The 18,290-nt window shown below is 44.7% G+C and overlaps 1 protein-coding gene across 2 annotated transcripts in view; it reads left to right on the plus strand.

The window, feature by feature from the left end:
• The window catches only part of FMN2 (formin 2), a 2,161,480-nt gene that overhangs the window by 766,276 nt on the left and 1,376,914 nt on the right, over positions 1–18,290 (plus strand). For both annotated transcript variants that reach the window (XM_075339745.1, XM_075339746.1), the window contains one exon: positions 3,102–3,193. In XM_075339745.1, coding sequence (XP_075195860.1) covers positions 3,102–3,193 — 92 coding nt within the window. The remainder of the gene's footprint in view (positions 1–3,101; positions 3,194–18,290) is intronic.

An 18,290-nucleotide genomic window follows, 5' to 3' on the forward strand; every position in this document is an offset into this window, starting at 1 on the left:
TCGAAGTGTCAGAGCGGAGAGACAGAATCAGGTCAGAGCATAAGTCAATACCAGGAAATCAAACTACAAAAGGAGATAAGGTAGGATGTAGGGGCTGAAAGTAGGTAAACAAACACAGGTAGGGGATCACAGGAATGCGATAGGACAGATCAGGAAATCACCAGAGCCAGCTACACACGCCGAAAGCATAGAATATAACTGGCAAAGCACAAAGGGAGGTGTGGCCAGATATAGTGTCCTGGGAACAGGAAGGAGACAGAGGATTGTTAACCCTTGACATGATCAGGCCAAGGCTGGAACACAGCCAAGACAGATACCGACCTCGATCATGACACTAATTATTCGTCGTCCACAAAAAAAATCATGGAGACTTGTACAATTTTGGGTTAAGTCTTAAATAAAACTCACCAATGCAAATGTTTAGCTCTGTTAAAAGATCAGACAGCACTCAGATGTTATCCATGTACTGTCCATTTTTCACAGACTGTTTTTAATAAAACAAACATGTAGACTAATTATATTACAAGAGGTGTTTTTTTATTTTATTTTTAAAATTAATAAAAAAAAGCTAAAATAAGTTGCTCATTTTGGTGACAGGTCTTTTTTTTTTTTTTACATTAATTTACATTATATGCCACACTTGTAAGTAATATTAGCACCATATAGTATTTTTGACCAACATCTTGTTGTAATTTTCCCATGGGGTCCTCATCTTGTAGTAATGCCCCCCATCCTCTTTCCCTTGTAGTAATGTGCCCCATACTGTTCCTCTTCTTGTAGTAATGGGCCCATCCTGGTACTCATCTTGTAGTAATGGGTCATCATGGTCCTCATCTTGTGGTAAAATTACTAACCTGTGGTAATGTCCTCATCCTGTAGCAATATTCTCATCCTTGTCCACATCCTGTAGTAATGTGCCCCATCATTGTCCACATCTTGTAGCAATGTGCCTATCATGGTCCCTATCATGTAGTATTGTCTCCATCCTGGTCCCTTTCCTGTAGTAATCTCTTCACCCTGGTTGTTATCCTGTAGTAATGTACCCATCCTGCTCCTCATCCTGTAGAAACATACCCATCCTTGTCCCCATTCCATAGTAATGTGCCCGATTCTTGTTTCCATCCTGTAGTAATGTGCTCATCATGGTCCCTATCCTGTAGTAATGTCTCCATCCTGGTCCCCTTCCTGTAGTAATGTCTTCACCCTGGTCGTCATCCTGTAGTAATGTACCCATCCTGGTCCTCATTCTGTAGAAATGTCCCCATCCTTGTCCCCATCCTGTAGTAATGTGCCCCATCCTTGGTTTCATCCTGTAGTAATGTGCTCATCCTTGTCCCCATCTTGCAGTAATGTGACCATCATGGTCCTTATCCTGTAGTAATGTGCCCATCCTTGTCCCCATCTTGTAGTACTGTCTCCATCATGGTCCTTATCCTGTAGTAATGTGCCCATCCTTGTCCACATCTTGTAGTAATATATCCATCCTGGTCCCCATCCTGTTGTATTGTCCTCATCCTTATCCTGTAGTAATATACCCATACTGGTCCTCACCCTGTAGTAATGTACCCATCCTTGTCCCTATTCTGCAGGTATGTGCCCCATTCTTGTTTCCATACTGTAGTAATTTGCTCATCCTTGCCCCATATTTTAGTAATGTGCGCATCTTGGTCCCCATGCTGTAGAAATATGCCCCATCCTTGTACCAATCATGTATTAATGTGCCGATCCTTGTCACCATCCTATAGAAATCTGCCAATTCTTGTCCCCGTCTTGTATTAATGTGCCCATCCTTGTGACCATCCTCTAGTAATGTGCCTATTCTGGTCCTCATCTTGTATTAATGTGCCCATCTTTGTCCCCTTGTAGTAATGTGCCCATCCTTGTCCCCTTCATGTATTAATATACCCCATCCTGCTCCTCCTCTTGTACTAATGTGACTCATCCTGGTCCCCTTCTTGTAGATTTGTTGGTAGGTGTCCATCTTTTTCTCCGTCTTATATTAATGGGCCCCATCCTGGTCCCCGTCTTGTAGTAATGTGCCTATGATGGTTCCCCTCTTGTAGTAATATGCTTATGCTGGTCACCTTCTCGTAGTAATGTGCCCATCCTTCTCCCCTTCTTGTGGTAATATGTCCATCTTGGACCTCTTCTTGTAGTAATATGCCCATCCTTCTCCACCTTTTGTAGTAATGTGTTCATACTGGTCCCCTTCTTGTAGTAATGTGCCCATCCTTTCTCCTGTAGTAATGTGACTATCCTTGTCCCCATCCTGTAGTAATGGGAATATCCTTGTCCTCATCCTGTAGTAATTTGCCAATCCTTGTCTCCATCATGTAGTAATCTGCCTATCCTTGTCCCCTTCTTGTAGTAATGTCCCCTTTCCTAGCCCTCTTCTTGTAGCAATGTCCCATCCTGTAGTAATTTGTTTTTATATGACATTCTTCTTATACACTTAGAAAATAAAAACAATAAAAAAAAAGATTCTTTGCACCTGCCCTCCTTTCCCTTGGTGTCCTTCTTTCTGCTTCTTGCAGCCCGCAGGCATGTAGACCCCTTGATGATCACGGTCGGTGCATGGTACACCACTGTCAGCGCTTTATTTCATTTGAATGAATTGCTTGCACTGCACAGAGAAGCTCTCTGCAGCCCCAAAGCAAAGCCAGCCACTGGCCAATCTAAGGCCAGCAGCTGAAGTCATATGCCAATGTCAGATGCTGGCTTGTGATTGGCCGGATGCTGCCACTGGTATAGCTGCAGAGAGTTTCTCTGTGTCTCACTGGCAGTTCATTCAAATGAAATAAAGTGCTGACAGCGGCATCCCCTGCAACGGCCGTGATCTTCAAGGGGTCCATATGCCTATGGGCCGCTAGAAGCAGCCTCAGGGGCTGCATGTAACCCATGGGCCATGTGTTTGAGACACCTGTTTTAAGCTATATACAATCTATGCCTGTCTGCCCCCAAAATAATCAGCTTCCACAATATTGCCTCCAAAAGGAATAGGATGGTCTGTGAGGGAAGGAAGAAAACAAACTCTACATTTTTGTTTCTAGTTTTGATTAAAAAAACATATGTTCACATTTGGGTTTTCTCTTAATTTACAGAGAGCTGTATCAGAAGAACAGGAGAAAATTGAAAAATATGTCAAGACTTCAAAAAATAAGGATAGTTCAAAGCCTCTAGACAAACCTGAACAGTAAGTAATTACTCTAGCTGGGTAAGAGGGGCTAAAAGGGTTTTTCCACAATAAATATTGATAACTGCTATCACTCATCATGATAGTAAACCAAAAGAAAAAAGTGGAAGCTCAGCATGCTGTATGTAGCAATTTCAGTTTCAGTCCATGAAATGGGAAATGGGTGCCAGATCCTCTGGTAAGGCGTCGACAAGAAAGGTAAGAATGTAGGAGTTAAGGAACGGCATCTTCCAAGGAGCGATGAGTAAAATCAAAAATCTTTATTCAAAGCATTTTAAAAACACTAAAAAAACTGCAGCATGTTAACACCTGACGCGTTTCTGGCGCACAAAAAGACGCCCTTGGTCATAGGAGACTATGTTTAAGGGCGTCTTTTTGTGTGCCAGAAATGCATCAGGTGTTAACATGCTGCAATTTTTTAGTGTTTTTAAAATGATTTGAATAAAGATTTTTTATTTTTCTCATCGCTCCTTGGAAGATGCCGTTCCTTCACTCTCTCATTTCCACTCATCATGATACCTAGAATAAAGAGCCTACGGCAGGGTGCCTGCTAAAGAAACAAACAACCATTTCTTCTAAACTGTTACATCGTTACATAGGTTGAAAAAAATACCTAGTTCCATCTAGTTCTGCCTTCCTCCACCAATTATATATTTTGTCATAAAGTTATTTATAGCCAGCAATGTTATGTGAGGAAATCATCCAGCCCTTTTTTAAAAGCTGTTATAGTATCTGCCATTACTACCTTTTGTGGTAGGTTATTCCACAGTCTGACTGCTCTAACTGTAAAGAACCCTTTCCTATTTAGCTGCCGGGATCACTTTTCTTCCAGTGAATGCCCACTGGTCCTCCTTGGTATTGTCTTTGGATGGAATAAGTCATGTGCCCTTCCTTTATATTGACCACACATGTATTTATATGAGTACATATAAATGAGATCTCCTCTGAGACGTCTTTTTTCCTAAGCTAAACAAATCTGACTTTTTTAACCTCTCCTCATATGGGAGGCCTTCCATTCCTTGCAATAATCTAGTTGCCTGCCTTTAAACTGACTTTAACTTCTGAACGTCTTTTTTAAAATGTGGAGCCCAAAACTAGATCCCATATTCTAGATGTGGCCTTACATGTGATTTATAAAGGGGTAACAATACGTTGGGACCACGGGATCTAATCTCTCTTTTTATACAGCCTTATATCTTGTTTGCTTTAGCAGCTGCTGCCTGACATTGAGTACTGCTAGTCAGCTTACTTGTAACCAGAATACCCAAGTCCTTCTCCTGTTCTGTAGTCCCGAGTTTACTTCCATTTAATGTATGCGCAGCTATAGGATTACTCTCTCCTAGGTGCATTACTTTACATTTATCAACATTAAATCTCATTTGCCAAGTGTCTGCCCATTCTGACATCTTATCCACATCGTTTTGTAATATTGTACTATCAAGGCCAGTTTTTAATATCCTACATAGTTTGGTGTCATCAGCAAAGACTGACACTTTACTATCAATCCCATCAACAAGGTCATTAATAAAGAGATTTAAAAGAATAGGTTCTAGCACAGATCCCTGCGGTACCCCACTGCTGACTATAGCCCATTTAGAGAATATACCATTTATGACTATTGTTTGTTTCCTATCTTTTAACCAATTACCTACCCATTTGCATATAGTTTCCCCTAGTCCCTGCTTCTGAAGCTTCAATATAAGGATATTATGTGGTACAGTATCAAATGCCTTTGCAAAGTCCAATTAAATCACATCAGCTGCATTACCAATGTCCAGATTTGCACTTACCTCCTCATAGAACTCTAACATGTTGGTTAGACACGACTTATCTTTCATGAAGCCATGTCAGTTATTATATTATTTTCTGCAATATATTTTTGCGTGTCATTCCTTAAAATGCCCTCAAAAACTTTTCACACTAGTGATATCAGACTTACTGAACAGTATTTGCCTGGATCCACACTCTTACCTTTCTTTTAAGATTGGTACCACATAATCCATTCTCCAATCCTGAAGCACCAACCCGGTCTGTCAATTACTGAGCTCAACTCCCTCAATATTTGTGGATTAATAATATGTGGTGCGGGTGATTTGTAAATGTTTTTAATTTACGCCGATGCAGGCATACTTCTTCTTGTATTAAATTAATTATATCAGGTGGTGAATTTTGATTTTTGTCTTGTTGAATGATCCCTGGAACAGTCAGTTCCTTGGTGAACACGGATAAGAAGTGCCTGCTTAATGTCTCAGCGTTTTCTTTGTCCTCTATAATTAACTTCTTATTATATAAGGAGCCAATACCTTCCTTTGTTTTCCTTTTCGCATTAGTACACTAATTAAAAATTTGGGGATTTATTTTAATGTCCTTGGTAGAGATGAGCGAACCGGTTGCGGTTCGGCTCAAGCTTGGTTCGCCGAACGGAGGCCCCGTTCGAGTTTGGCGAACCACTTGAACCCCATAGGAAACAATGGGAGGCAATCATGAACGCATAAAAACACATTATAAATATACACATACAGTTAATAAACATTGCCATAACACTTACCTGCGATCCGTCCTGCACTCTGTCTCCCGCCGCTTTTCCATCGGTAATCGCTGCATCTTCCCGGTAACCAGCAGTGATGCAGGACCTATCGTGATGTAAATATAGCCATGTGACCAGTCACGTGTCTATAATCTCACTGGCTACAGACTGGTCACATGGCTAGACGTCATGTCCTGTCCTAGGTCCTGTCACTGCATCTCTCCAGTACGCGGTGATCGTTTGTGTATCTCCGTGTACTGGCGAGATGCTCTGGCACACGGACGACTCCCTGTTCCTGCATGGGGCGCTCTTTACAGAGTCAGCCCACATGCAAGGACTGGCTGTCACAGCCGGTGAATAGCGGCACTGGGAATCACGTGATCGGAGCACCGTTGCTATGGCAACCTGGCTGTGAAGTCACCGCTAACAGCCGGCAGCCTGTGGTCACTCTCACTGAGTGATTTCTGCACGGGGCAGCAGCGTCTTTCTCCCATGCAGTGAAGCCTGATGTAGCAGAGCTGCATGGGCTGAAGGAGAAAGACAGAAGATCATGGATCGTGGAGGGGTAAGAGGGAGTAATAAACATGGAGTCTCTAATGTGTCTGTGTATTTATTTCTATTAAAGTATTTTTTCTCTGTGTGGTGTCATTTTTTTAACCCTTTATTGGAGATTCTTAGGGGCCGGGTCAAACGTGCTTGACATTAAGAATCTCTGGCTTAATACTAGCTAGTAAAACAAAGCTAGTATTAACCCATTATTACCCAGCAAGCCCCTCGCCTTCAGAGCTGCTGGAAGAGTTGAATACAGCGCCAGATGCTGGCGCTTCTATGAGAGCGCCATTTTCTGGGACGGCTGCGAACTGCAATTCGCAGCAGAGGTGCCTAGTAACCTCGGGCTAACCTGTGCTCTGGATTCCAATCCCCAGCTGCCTAGTTGTACCCGGCTGGACACAAAAATGGGGCGAAGCTCACGTCGTTTTTTTTTTTTAATTATTTCATGAAATTCATGAAATAATTAAAATAAGGCCTTCCCTATATTTTTAGTTCCCAGCCAGGTACAAATAGGCAGCTGGGGGTTGTGGGCAGCCATACCTGCCTGCTGTACCTGGCTAGCATACAAAAATATGGCGAAGCTCACGTCCTTTTTTTTTTTAGTTTTTTTGGGAAAAAAAATAAAAAATGCTTCCCTGGATTTTCCATTGCCAGTGAAGGTAACACCAAGCAGTGGCGGTTAGCAGCCAGTAGCTGCTTGGATTACCCTTATCTAGCAATACAAAAAATGCAGCAGGAGCCCATATATATATATATATTTTTTATTATTTATTTAAATAACTAAAAAAAAATGGGCTTCCCTGTATTTTGATTGCCTGACATGACAGTGCTGTAAAAATAAATCATTAAAAAAAAATGATGTAGCGCTCCACGGTATTTTTGATTCTCAGCGCAGATAAAGCAGACAGCTACGGGTTGCCACCCCCATCTGCCTGGCGTTACCTTGGCTGGCAATCAAAATACAGGGAAGCCCATTATTTTTTTTATTTAAAAAAAATAGTTAAAAAAAAATGACGTTGGGTCCCCCCATTTTTGATAGCCAGCTAGGGTAAAGCAGACGGCTGTAGCCTGAAAACCACAGCTGGCAGCTTTACCGTGGTTGGGGATCCAATGTGGAGGTCACCCCAGGCTCTTTTTTATAATTATTTTAGAAATAATAATTACAAAAATAGTAGGGTCCCCCCCAAATTGGATCACCAGCCAAGGTAAAGCGGACAGCTGTGGTCTGGTATTCTCAGGGTGGGAAGATCCATAGTTATTGGCATTTCACAGCCTAAAAATAGCAGGCCGCAGGCGCCCTAGAAGTGGCGCATCCACTAGATGCGCCAATCCTGGCGCTTCATCCCAGCTCATCCCGTGCCCTGGTGCGGTGGCAAACGGGGTAATAAATGGGGTTGATACTAGCTGTAAGGTCACCTGACATCAAGCCCAGCAGTTTGTGATGTTATGGCGTCTATCAGATACCCGACATCACAAACTGTCAGTACTAACAAAAAAAATAGACAAAAAAAAATGTATTTGAAAAAACACTCCCCAAAACATTCCCTCTTTCACCAATTTATTGTGAGGAAAAAAATAAGGGGGTTACACAATGACTCTGATTCCTACTCCACACTGATGAGGGGCAAATACTCCGAAGCGGCTGTCTGTGGATGGATACCATGTTTGGTATAGTTGGTCTCCTTGACTGGAGACTGCCCTTCACATGGTTGTTCCTTCCCGGTGAAAGACCTGGCTAGTTTCCTGGCAGCGTTTAGAAACACGTGATGGTGTCTCCATGGCTTTCTTATTTGCATACTTCCCAGGGGGTGTTGCTCTAGAATCACTGCGTTGAGAAACACGTGATGGTGTCTCCGCAGTGGATATGTTGAGCTCCCTAAGGTCAACAATGCTTGCTTAAGTAGTCTTTTACTAGGCATTGCCCCCACTAGCCAGATTCCTCCTCCACACTGATGAGGGGAAAATACCCCGAAACGGCTGTCTGTGGATGGATACCATGTTTGGTATAGGTGGTCTCCTTGACTGGAGACTGCCCTTCCCATGGTTGTTCCTTACCGGTGAAAGACCTGGCTAGTTTCCTGGCAGCGTTGAGAAACACGTGATGGTGTCTCCGCGGCTTTCTTATTTGCATACTTCCCAGGGGGTGTTGCTCTAGAATCACTGCGTTGAGAAACACGTGATGGTGTCTCCGCAGTGGATATGTTGATCTCCCTAAGGTCAACAATGCTTGCTTAAGTACACGATGACTCTGGACCATCTAGAATATGGGGGGGACACGCTCAGGGAACGCATCCCCCATTTTCTAGGCATACAGACCCTCCATGTGAGGAGTGTGGGTGCAATGAATCTGCACCCACTCTCCCCGGGTCCACAGCAGCAGAGTCTATGTCGTAAGTGTTGCTACCAAAGCTGCAATGCCCTGCTCATGAGGTAAGGGCATGCCTAATCAGGAGAACTATTCTACATTTCCAAATATTGGTATTTGCTGATATTATTGCTATTCCACCTACTATATATTGGGGATAGGATCTTGGAGATCGAATACCCTTTAAGTCCAGTTATTCAGCTGAATGAATACTAAACAATAGAGCTCGCTATTTAGACATGTTTTCTTGTGGCGTATAACGGACTCTCATGTTTGGTAGTCGTTTAGCAGGGCAACTATAAAATCAAATACCTTCATTTGGAAATGTAGTAAAGCTCTCCTGATTAACTATGTTCCTTACCTCATGAGCAGGCCATTGCAGTTGCTTACAAATGCATGGTTACCGCCACTCACTGTGTCTGAACACAGGAAGCTGAGCTGACAGCCACTCTGTGCATGCGGCAGTGTCTATTGTGAAGGAGGGGGCCGTGGGGGATCAACGCTGCTCAGGTACCGTGGGACACTGGGGAACACCGGTGGGATTATAGGGGGTGACCTGGCAGGGCCTGGGGAGGAGTTTTCTGTCGCATGTGTCATGGCACATGCGACAGAAATCAGAGGAGTAGGGTGAATGCGGCCGGCGCGCTGCTGTGCGCGTGGCCATCTTGGATTTCTGAGAGAGGGTCGGGGGGGGCACTTTGGCTACACCAGGGGACCGGAGGGGACCGGGGAGGAGATTTATCTCCCATCTGACATGTTTGTTCATGCCAGATGGGAGATAAATAATTTTTTACCGGCGCTGTCATTTACTGTATACCGGTGATCACAAGAGTGGGGACCGGAAAAACCGGCCAGAATCATGATCTCCAGGGTCTCAACTACCCCATGAATCCCCGGAGATTTTCTGACGCTGGGGGGCGCTATTCGCTTATTTCTGCCTGCTGTTTATAAACGGCAGATCAGAATAAGGCTACATTCACACGACCGATCCGTTTTTGTGGTCCGCAAAAAACGGTCCTTTTTTTTCACGGGTGCATCCATGTGGCATCCGTTTCCGTTCCGTATACGGTCCGTATGTCATCTGTTTTTCATCCGTGCGCCTTCCGTTTTTTTTGCGTACTGCAAAAAAACTGAAGGAGGGAAAATACATAAATTTACCCAGGATCCATACCTTCAACCTACATGAGGCGGTCACATGTTCACTCCAGTGCCATTTTCTACTGCTTTTCACAGCGTAGAGCGCTCTGGTGATTTTCCTGTGCTTGTACACTTCATATCAGTCTTTTCTGTCATTATAATGGCAGAAAGACACATAATGTCCCACTCTCCTGCATTTTGTAATTTTGCACTCTTTGGTGCCTTTCATGTGGCACTAAGGGGTGCTTAGCCTTGTATTTACCAAAAAAAAAAAAAAATATAAAAAAATGACGTGGGGTTCCCCCTATTTTTGTTGCCAGCTAGGGTAAAGCAGATGGCTGCAGCCTGTAGACCACAGCTGACAGCTTCACTTTGGCTGGTAATCCAAAACTGAGGGCACCCCACGCTGTTATTTTAAATTAAATAAGTAATTAAAAAAAAACACGTGGGGGTCCCCCCAAAATTGGATTACCAGCCAAGGTAAAGCGGACAGCTGGAGTTTGATATTCTCAGACTAGGGAGGTCCATGGTTATTGGACTCTCCCCAGCCTAAAAATAGTAGGCTGCAGCTGCCCCAGAAGTGGCGCATCCATTAGATGCGCAAATCCTGGTGCTTCGCCCCAGCTCATCCCGTGCCCTGGTGCAGTGGCAAACGGGGTAATATATGGGGTTAATACCAGATGTGTAATGTCACCTGGCATCAAGCCCTGGGGTTGGTGAGGTCAGGCGTCTATCAGATACCCGACATCACCAACCCAGTCAGTAATAAAAAAAAAAATAGACTCCCCAAAGCATTCCCTCTTTCACCAATTTATTAGAAAGAAAAACAAATCCTGGTCTGCTGTAATCAAAGGGGTTCCCATGACGATCCATGCCATAGTCAATGTCCCAGTCAATGAAGAACAGAATGTTCCCCATTATCTGGGAGAGCAATGCAGTGACCTGAGCTAACATCAATAGGTCAGCCCAGGTCACTGCAGGGCATGACAAGTGCTGCTATCATGAGCGAGGTACATTACCTGCGGTGAGGATCTTCTGCACTGCAGACCTGTCACTGATTTTAATGACCGCCGCCTTCACAGCCAAGTATCGCGGGAGCCTGTGATGTCACCGCTAGTCACAGTCTCGGGTCGGCAGCAAGAGGAGGACATGTGACAAGCAATGGCCATGGAGGACAGTGACAGCGCTGAGGTCGGGAGGGCGTGACTTCATCACCGCAGGTAAGCAGAGCGGGGCCATGTGTGCCGAGTGCGAGGTGGGTGGAGCTAAGCGGGGTAATGTGTGCCGAGTGCGAGGTGGGTGGAGCTAAGCGGGATAATGTGTGCCGAGTGGGAGGTGGGTGGAGCTAAGCGGGGTAATGTGTGCGGAGTGCCAGGTGGGTGAAGCCAAGCGGGGTAATGTGTGCAGAGTGCCAGGTGGGTGGAGCCAAGCGGGGTAATGTGTGCGGAGTGCCAGGTGGGTGGAGCTAAGCAAGGTAATGTGTGCAGAGTGCCAGGTGGGTGGAGCTAAGCGGGGTAATGTGTGCAGAGTTCCAGGTGGGTGGAGCTAAGCGGGGTAATGTGTGTGGAGTGCCAGGTGGGCGGAGCCAAGCGGGGTAATGTGTGCGGAGTGCCAGGTGGGCGGAGCCAAGTGGGGTAATGTGTGTGGAGTGCCAGGTGGGTGGAGCCAAGTGGGGTAATGTGCGCGGAGAGCCAGGTGGGCGGAGCCAAGCGGGGTAATGTGTGCGGAGTTCCAGGTGGGCGGAGCCAAGCGGGGTAATGTGTGCAGAATGCCAGGTGGGCGGAGCCAAATGGGGTAATGTGTGCGGAGTGCCAGGTGGGCGGAGCCAAGCGGGGTAATGTGTGTGGAGTGCCAGGTGAGCGGAGCCAAGCGTGGTAGTGTATGTGGAGTACGAAGTGGGTGGAGCCTAGCGGGGCCATGCGTGCGGGAGGCGGAGTACGAAGTGGGTGGAGCCTAGCGGGGCCATGTGGCGCTGAGGACGTCAGTGCCGGGGACTGCATGGCTGGGGACAGGTGAGTGTGAGTGTGTGTGTGTACATGCCGAGTGCAGGAGGGGGCGGAGCTGAGCGGGGAAGTGTCGGCTCCCTGCACATGTAACCAGGGTAAATATCGGGTTACCAAGCAAAGCGCTTTGCTTGGATACCCGATATTTATCTTGGTTACCAGCTTATCGCAGGCTTCCAGCGATGGCTCCCTGCACACTGTAGCTGTAAAAAGCCTTGCTTTTGCTGATAGAACCGTTCTTGAACGTAACTCGAATTGTCAAGCTTTTAGCAAAAAGCTCGAGTTCTATCTAGAACACCCCCCAAAATCACTCGAACCGCGAACTGGCGCACCTCGAACCACGAACAGCGCTCAACTCTAGTCCTTGGCGAGTTTTCTTTCAGTAGCTAAGTTTGCTAGCTTGATTTTTTTTTACATTTCCTGTTGAGATCTTTATATTTATGAAATGCTATTTCTGTATTTTTAGCCTTCAAGATTTTGAATTCAGGGGGCTTTACACGCAACGACATCACTAACGAGATGTCGTTGGGGTCACGGAATTTGTGACGCACATCCGGCCTCGTTAGTGACGTCGTTGCGTGTGACACGTACGAGCGACAGCTAATGATGTAAAATACTCACCAAATCGTTGATCGTTGACACGTCGTCCATTTCCCAAATATCGTTCCTTGTTCTGGACGCAGGTTGTTTGTCATTCCTGAGGCAGGACACATCGCTACGTGTGACACCCCAGGACCGACGAACAATACCGTACCTGCGTCCTCCGGCAAGGAGGTGGGCATAACTTTCCTGCGGCTGCTCTCCGCCCCTCCGCTTCAATTGGACGCCTGCCGTGTGATGTCGCTGTGGTGCCGCACAAACCGCCCCCTTAGAAAAGAGGCAGTTCGCCGGCCACAGCGACGTCGCTTGAAAGGTAAGTACGTGTGACGGGTATTAGCGATATTGTGCACCACGGGTAACGATTTGCCCGTGACGCACAAACGACGGGGGCGGGTGCGATTGGCAGCGACATCGCTAGCGATGTCGCTGCGTGTAAAGTGGCCTTTCCCCTTGCTTTTGTTTTATTGTACTTTGTACTGTCTTATTTATCCATAGTGGTTTCTTTTTTTTCCTGGATATTTTATTATCAGAGGGAATAAGTTTTTTATAGGACTCTAGTAGTATATCCTTAAACCACATATCTTCGGTATCCACAGTTACCATGACATTGTCCCAATCTACACAATTAAGCTTTTCCGTTAATTTGTGTTAATTAGTTTCCTAAAATTCCAGGTTTTAGCATTTCCCCTTTCAAATGTTCTATTGAATATTACTTTGCCGCTAACCATATTATAATCGCTAGTCCCCAAGTGCTCCCGGACCTGTACATCTGAAATTGTATCTGGTCTATTTGACAGGACCAGATCTAACAAATTATCTCCCCTTGTTGGTTCATCTATTAAATGAGAGAGGTAATTGTCTTGAACTGTAGATAAGAAGTTACAGCTTATAACACAACCAAAAGATTCTATGTCCCACTGAATGTCTAGATAGTTGAAATCCTCCATAATAAGGACCCGATTATTATTAGCTGCCTTTTTGATTTGTTGCAGCATTTCACCCTCTACTTGTTCAGGTATGTTAGGAGTCTTATAGCAAACCCCAATTAGCAGCTTTCCATTATTTCCCTCCCCATATACATTTAGCCATACTGACTCTACATTGTCACAACTCTCCCCTACGTGGTCATTGAACACATCTCAAGTTAGATTTAACAAATATACACACCCCTCCACCTTTTTTTATCTTTGCTGTCCTTCCTGAATGTAGTATAGCCCTCTACGTTTGTCACCCAGTCACGGCTCTCATCCAGCCAGGTTTCCGTAATGCCCACCACATCATAATCCCTGGTTGACGTAAGAGTCTCCAATTCATTCATTTTGTTTGCAAGACTTCTTGCATTCACCAGTAGACATTTAATACTATTAACACATTTTTTCTCCTTGCCTCCCTAGTTTCCTTGCATGTCCCAGCCCCCCTAAACCTCCAATGACCCCTACTGTCTTACTGTCTCTATCTGCTCTATTTATCCCCTTATTTGCCCCACTACCCTCCCTCCCATAGATCCTGGTTTAAAAGCTCCTCCATCCATCTTATGTCGGGCTAGAATTGGAAAGCAGATCCACCCACTGCATTGAAAATTTGGAACTGTCTAATAGAGATGGGCGAATATTAAAATATTCGGATTTGGATTATTTGAGCTAAATAATTTCTATTATTTGTGTATTCATACCGAATAATGGACCTAATACAAGTCAATGGGAAGCTCAAATAGTTATCTAGAGGACCTTGAAAGTAAGTCTGGAAGGGTTGTAAAATTACTGAAATGGATGGAAAAGTGATGAAACTGAATGAGAACAGCATGGGCAAGATTCCTGGATGCATTTCCGACTCACATTTGGATTCTGGCAGGCCTGGCTCCATTTTTTTGTAGGGTCTGGGCGAAGGAGTCTCAGTGGGCCCCATGTACACGCAGACACGCACATACACAGATACATACACATACAGGCATACGTGCATATACATATTTGAAGACAAATTCACAACATATGCAAATGTCTGTTAGCCGCTGTCTCCGTTATAGTGAAGCATCGACTGTAAAATACAGGAGACTCCTGCACATTTACAGTGTGCAAAATAACTGTGTTGTACAATTACAGTAGTTTGCAGTAAAGGGGTTCTTTGGTGAAAACATGTTATCACCAATCCACAGGCTAGGTAGTGTCAAGCTGCCACCAGGGGGAGCTGGAGCTCTGCAGGAGAAGACACTACACGGAGCAACAAGAACCAGGAAGTGGATACATAGTGTGTGCTAGTACACTGCCTCACAGCACAGCTGGGGAGCAGAGCTGCGGGGCGTACGAGGAAGTATGGCAGTATGGGCAGAAGGAAGACCGGAGGAATGAGCAGAAGCAGGGTCGAGGTCAGGCCGAGGTCAGTACAAGAGGAAGCAACCGAATGGGGAGGTAGGAGAGGGGACAGAGGAATGGAGGGACGACTAGGGGAATGGAACACAGACAGAGAACCAGGGCACGGGGAGGAGATAGATCAGGATAATACTTACAGGACCAGCAATCACAGGCAATGCAGCACTAAGCTTATAGCCGATGCTGGTTCACCCGAGCTGATGGTATTTAAAGTATCCTTGCTCCGGAAGTAAGGCCTGGGAGAAGGCTCTGCCCCCTAGCCATGTGGACGGGGAAGCGAAACCATGACAGGTAGGTTATAACTTATTAATTGGTGGAATCCTACCAGTGGAAACTCATCAGGAGAATGTGAAACTTTTATTCCTGACAGGACACTTAGCCCCATTAGATTAGATTAGATTAGATTAGATACAGTGGCAGGTTGGATGTGTGACCACAGATTCATTCATCCTCTTTGAGGCAGCCCCATAAAAACAAGTGCAGCACTCAGAGGGAATGAATCGATCAGTTGTTGAGTGGAACATGAGCTCCACTTTAATGGGGTTAAAAGTTTCACTTTTTGCCAATCAGTGCGGTTCCTAGCAATTGTACCCCCCCACTGATGAATACGTTATCACTTATCTTTAGGCCACATTCACAAGTTCAGTATTTAATCATTATGTTACATCAGTATTTGTAAGCCAAAACGGGGAGTGGGTGAAAAACGCACATGTGTTACTATTACACTTTTCCACTAATTTTAACACTCCCGATTTTGTTTTAAAAATACGTAAAAACTTTCCAAAAAAACTCAACATGTGCACATGGCCTTAGAACAGGTGATTACTTGTTTTCAACTGAGAACCTCTGTAAGTGCATATTTGCTAAAAGTGTAATGGTCACAGGACAGGGAGTGGTGAAAATGTTCAAGTATTTAATCCCTACTGGAAATAATCTTCCCCTTATTTATATAGAGAAAAAGTGACCTTCATACACAACACAATCTACTATACCAAGACCAATAATACCACATACAAGGGAGAAATACCACCACATCATGACCAAACCACATATTACAACTACATGGTGATCAAGTACAAGCACATACAAGAGAGAAATATCGCCACACCATAATCAGACCAAATAGTGACCAAATATTTCCACATGCAAAAGAGAAATATTGCGACCCTATGACCAGACCACATAATGACCATATAATACCACATACAAGAGAGAAATACCACCACACTATGACCAGACCACACATTACCATCACATAATGACAGAAAAATACTACAATAACGATCAAGAATAACGCAATACTAATAACACTAATATTATCATCAGTGCCATTATACACAGGAGCTCTGTATATACAGGGTGGGCCATTTCTATGGATACACCTAAATAAAATGGGAATGGTTGGTGACATCAACTTCCTGTTAGTGGTTCATTAGTAGAGTTGAGCGCGGTTCGTGGTTCGAGGTTCTCCAGTTCGCGGCTCGAGTGATTTTGGGGGCTGTTCTAGATCGAACTAGAACTCGAGCTTTTTGCTAAAGCTCGATAGTTCTAGATACGTTCGAGAACGGTTCTAGCAGCAAAAAGACAAGCTAATTATTAGCTGGCTTTCCGCTGTAATAGTGTAAGTCACTCTGTGACTCACACTATTATGAAATTTCAGTGTATAGTGTGCGGAAACAGCGCATTCAGATCAGTGCTGTTTGGATAATGGCGATCGCCATTTTTTTTTTTTTCCTTGTCTTCCTTCCCAAAGCGCGCGCGTGTAGTGGGGCGGGCCAGCATGTCAGCCAATCCCAGACACACACACAGCTAAGTGGACTTTTAGCCAGAGAAGCAACGGCATGTGTGATAGGATGTCCATGTCACATGTCCCTGCATTATAAAAACGGACATTTTCCTCCAGCACGCCATTATCTGCCTTCTGCGTCTTGATGTCAGTCACCGCTGGCGTAGCTCCTGTCTCCGATACTGCTGTGTACGCTCTATACACAGCGCTATACAGAATAGGGATAGAAGTTTCTTTCAGCCCTTGTAAGGGCTAATACCGGCAGGGTCAGAGCCATAGGTGACAGTCAGGGCCGTGAAAACAGATTTTAACAGCTACACAAGATGACAGCGTCTGTGTAGCTAAGGTCAGGGATTTCCTCGCTGCATTTCCCCATTAAGAGGGATAGAAAGGGAGGCTTCCTTTCCTCTACCCAGACCCACAACCCTGCCACTGTATCCTCCTGCCCTTTGCACACTCAAACTCATTGTTACTAAGCCATTATACTAGCAAACACTGAGGAAACTTAGTGGCATCCTAAACGTGGCTGTTGGACTTCTGTATTGTCCCACTAGTGCAAAGATATTTGCAGCACGTCTGCCTGCATTGCACACAAAAACTCATTGTTACTAAGCCATTATACTAGCAAACACTGAGGAAACTTAGTGGCATCCTAAAAGTGGCTGTTGGACTTTTTTATTGTCCCACTAGTGCAAAGATATTTGCAGCATGTCTGCCTACATAGCACACTCAAACTCATTGTTACTAAGCCATTATACAAGCAAACACTGAGGAAACTTAGTGGCATCCTAAACGTGGCTGTTGGACTTCTGTATTGTCCCACTAGTGCAAAGATATTTGCAGGACGTCTGCCTGCATTGCACACTCAAACTCATTTGTTACTAAGCCATTATACTCTCAAACACTGAGGAAACTTAGTGGCATCCTAAAAGTGGCTGTTGGACTTCTGTATTGTCCCACTAGTGCAAAGATATTTGCAGCATGTCTGCCTGCATTGCACACTCAAACTCATTTGTTACTAAGCCATTATACTAGCAAACACTGAGGAAACTTAGTGGCATCCTAAAAGTGGCTGTTGGACTTCTGTATTGTCCCACTGGTGCAAAGATATGTGCAGCACGTCTGCCTGCATTGCACACAAAAACTCATTGTTACTAAGCCATTATACTAGCAAACACTGAGGAAACTTAGTGGCATCCTAAACGTGGCTGTTGGACTTCTGTATTGTCCCACTAGTGCAAAGATATTTGCAGCACGTCTGCCTGCATTGCACACAAAAACTCATTGTTACTAAGCCATTATACTAGCAAACACTGAGGAAACTTAGTGGCATCCTAAAAGTGGCTGTTGGACTTTTGTATTGTCCCACTAGTGCAAAGATATTTGCAGCATGTCTGCCTGCATAGCACACTCAAACTCATTGTTACTAAGCCATTATACAAGCAAACACTGAGGAAACTTAGTGGCATCCTAAACGTGGCTGTTGGACTTCTGTATTGTCCCACTAGTGCAAAGATATTTGCAGCACGTCTGCCTGCATTGCAAACTCAAAGTCATTTGTTACTAAGCCATTATACTAGCAAACACTGAGGAAACTTAGTGGCATCCTAAAAGTGGCTGTTGGACTTCTGTATTGTCCCACTAGTGCAAAGATATTTGCAGGACGTCTGCCTGCATTGCACACTCAAACTCATTTGTTACTAAGCCATTATACTCTCAAACACTGAGGAAACTTAGTGGCATCCTAAAAGTGGCTGTTGG

Source organism: Anomaloglossus baeobatrachus, chromosome 3 (assembly GCF_048569485.1).
Source record: "Anomaloglossus baeobatrachus isolate aAnoBae1 chromosome 3, aAnoBae1.hap1, whole genome shotgun sequence".
Taxonomy (NCBI): Eukaryota; Metazoa; Chordata; class Amphibia; order Anura; family Aromobatidae; genus Anomaloglossus; species Anomaloglossus baeobatrachus.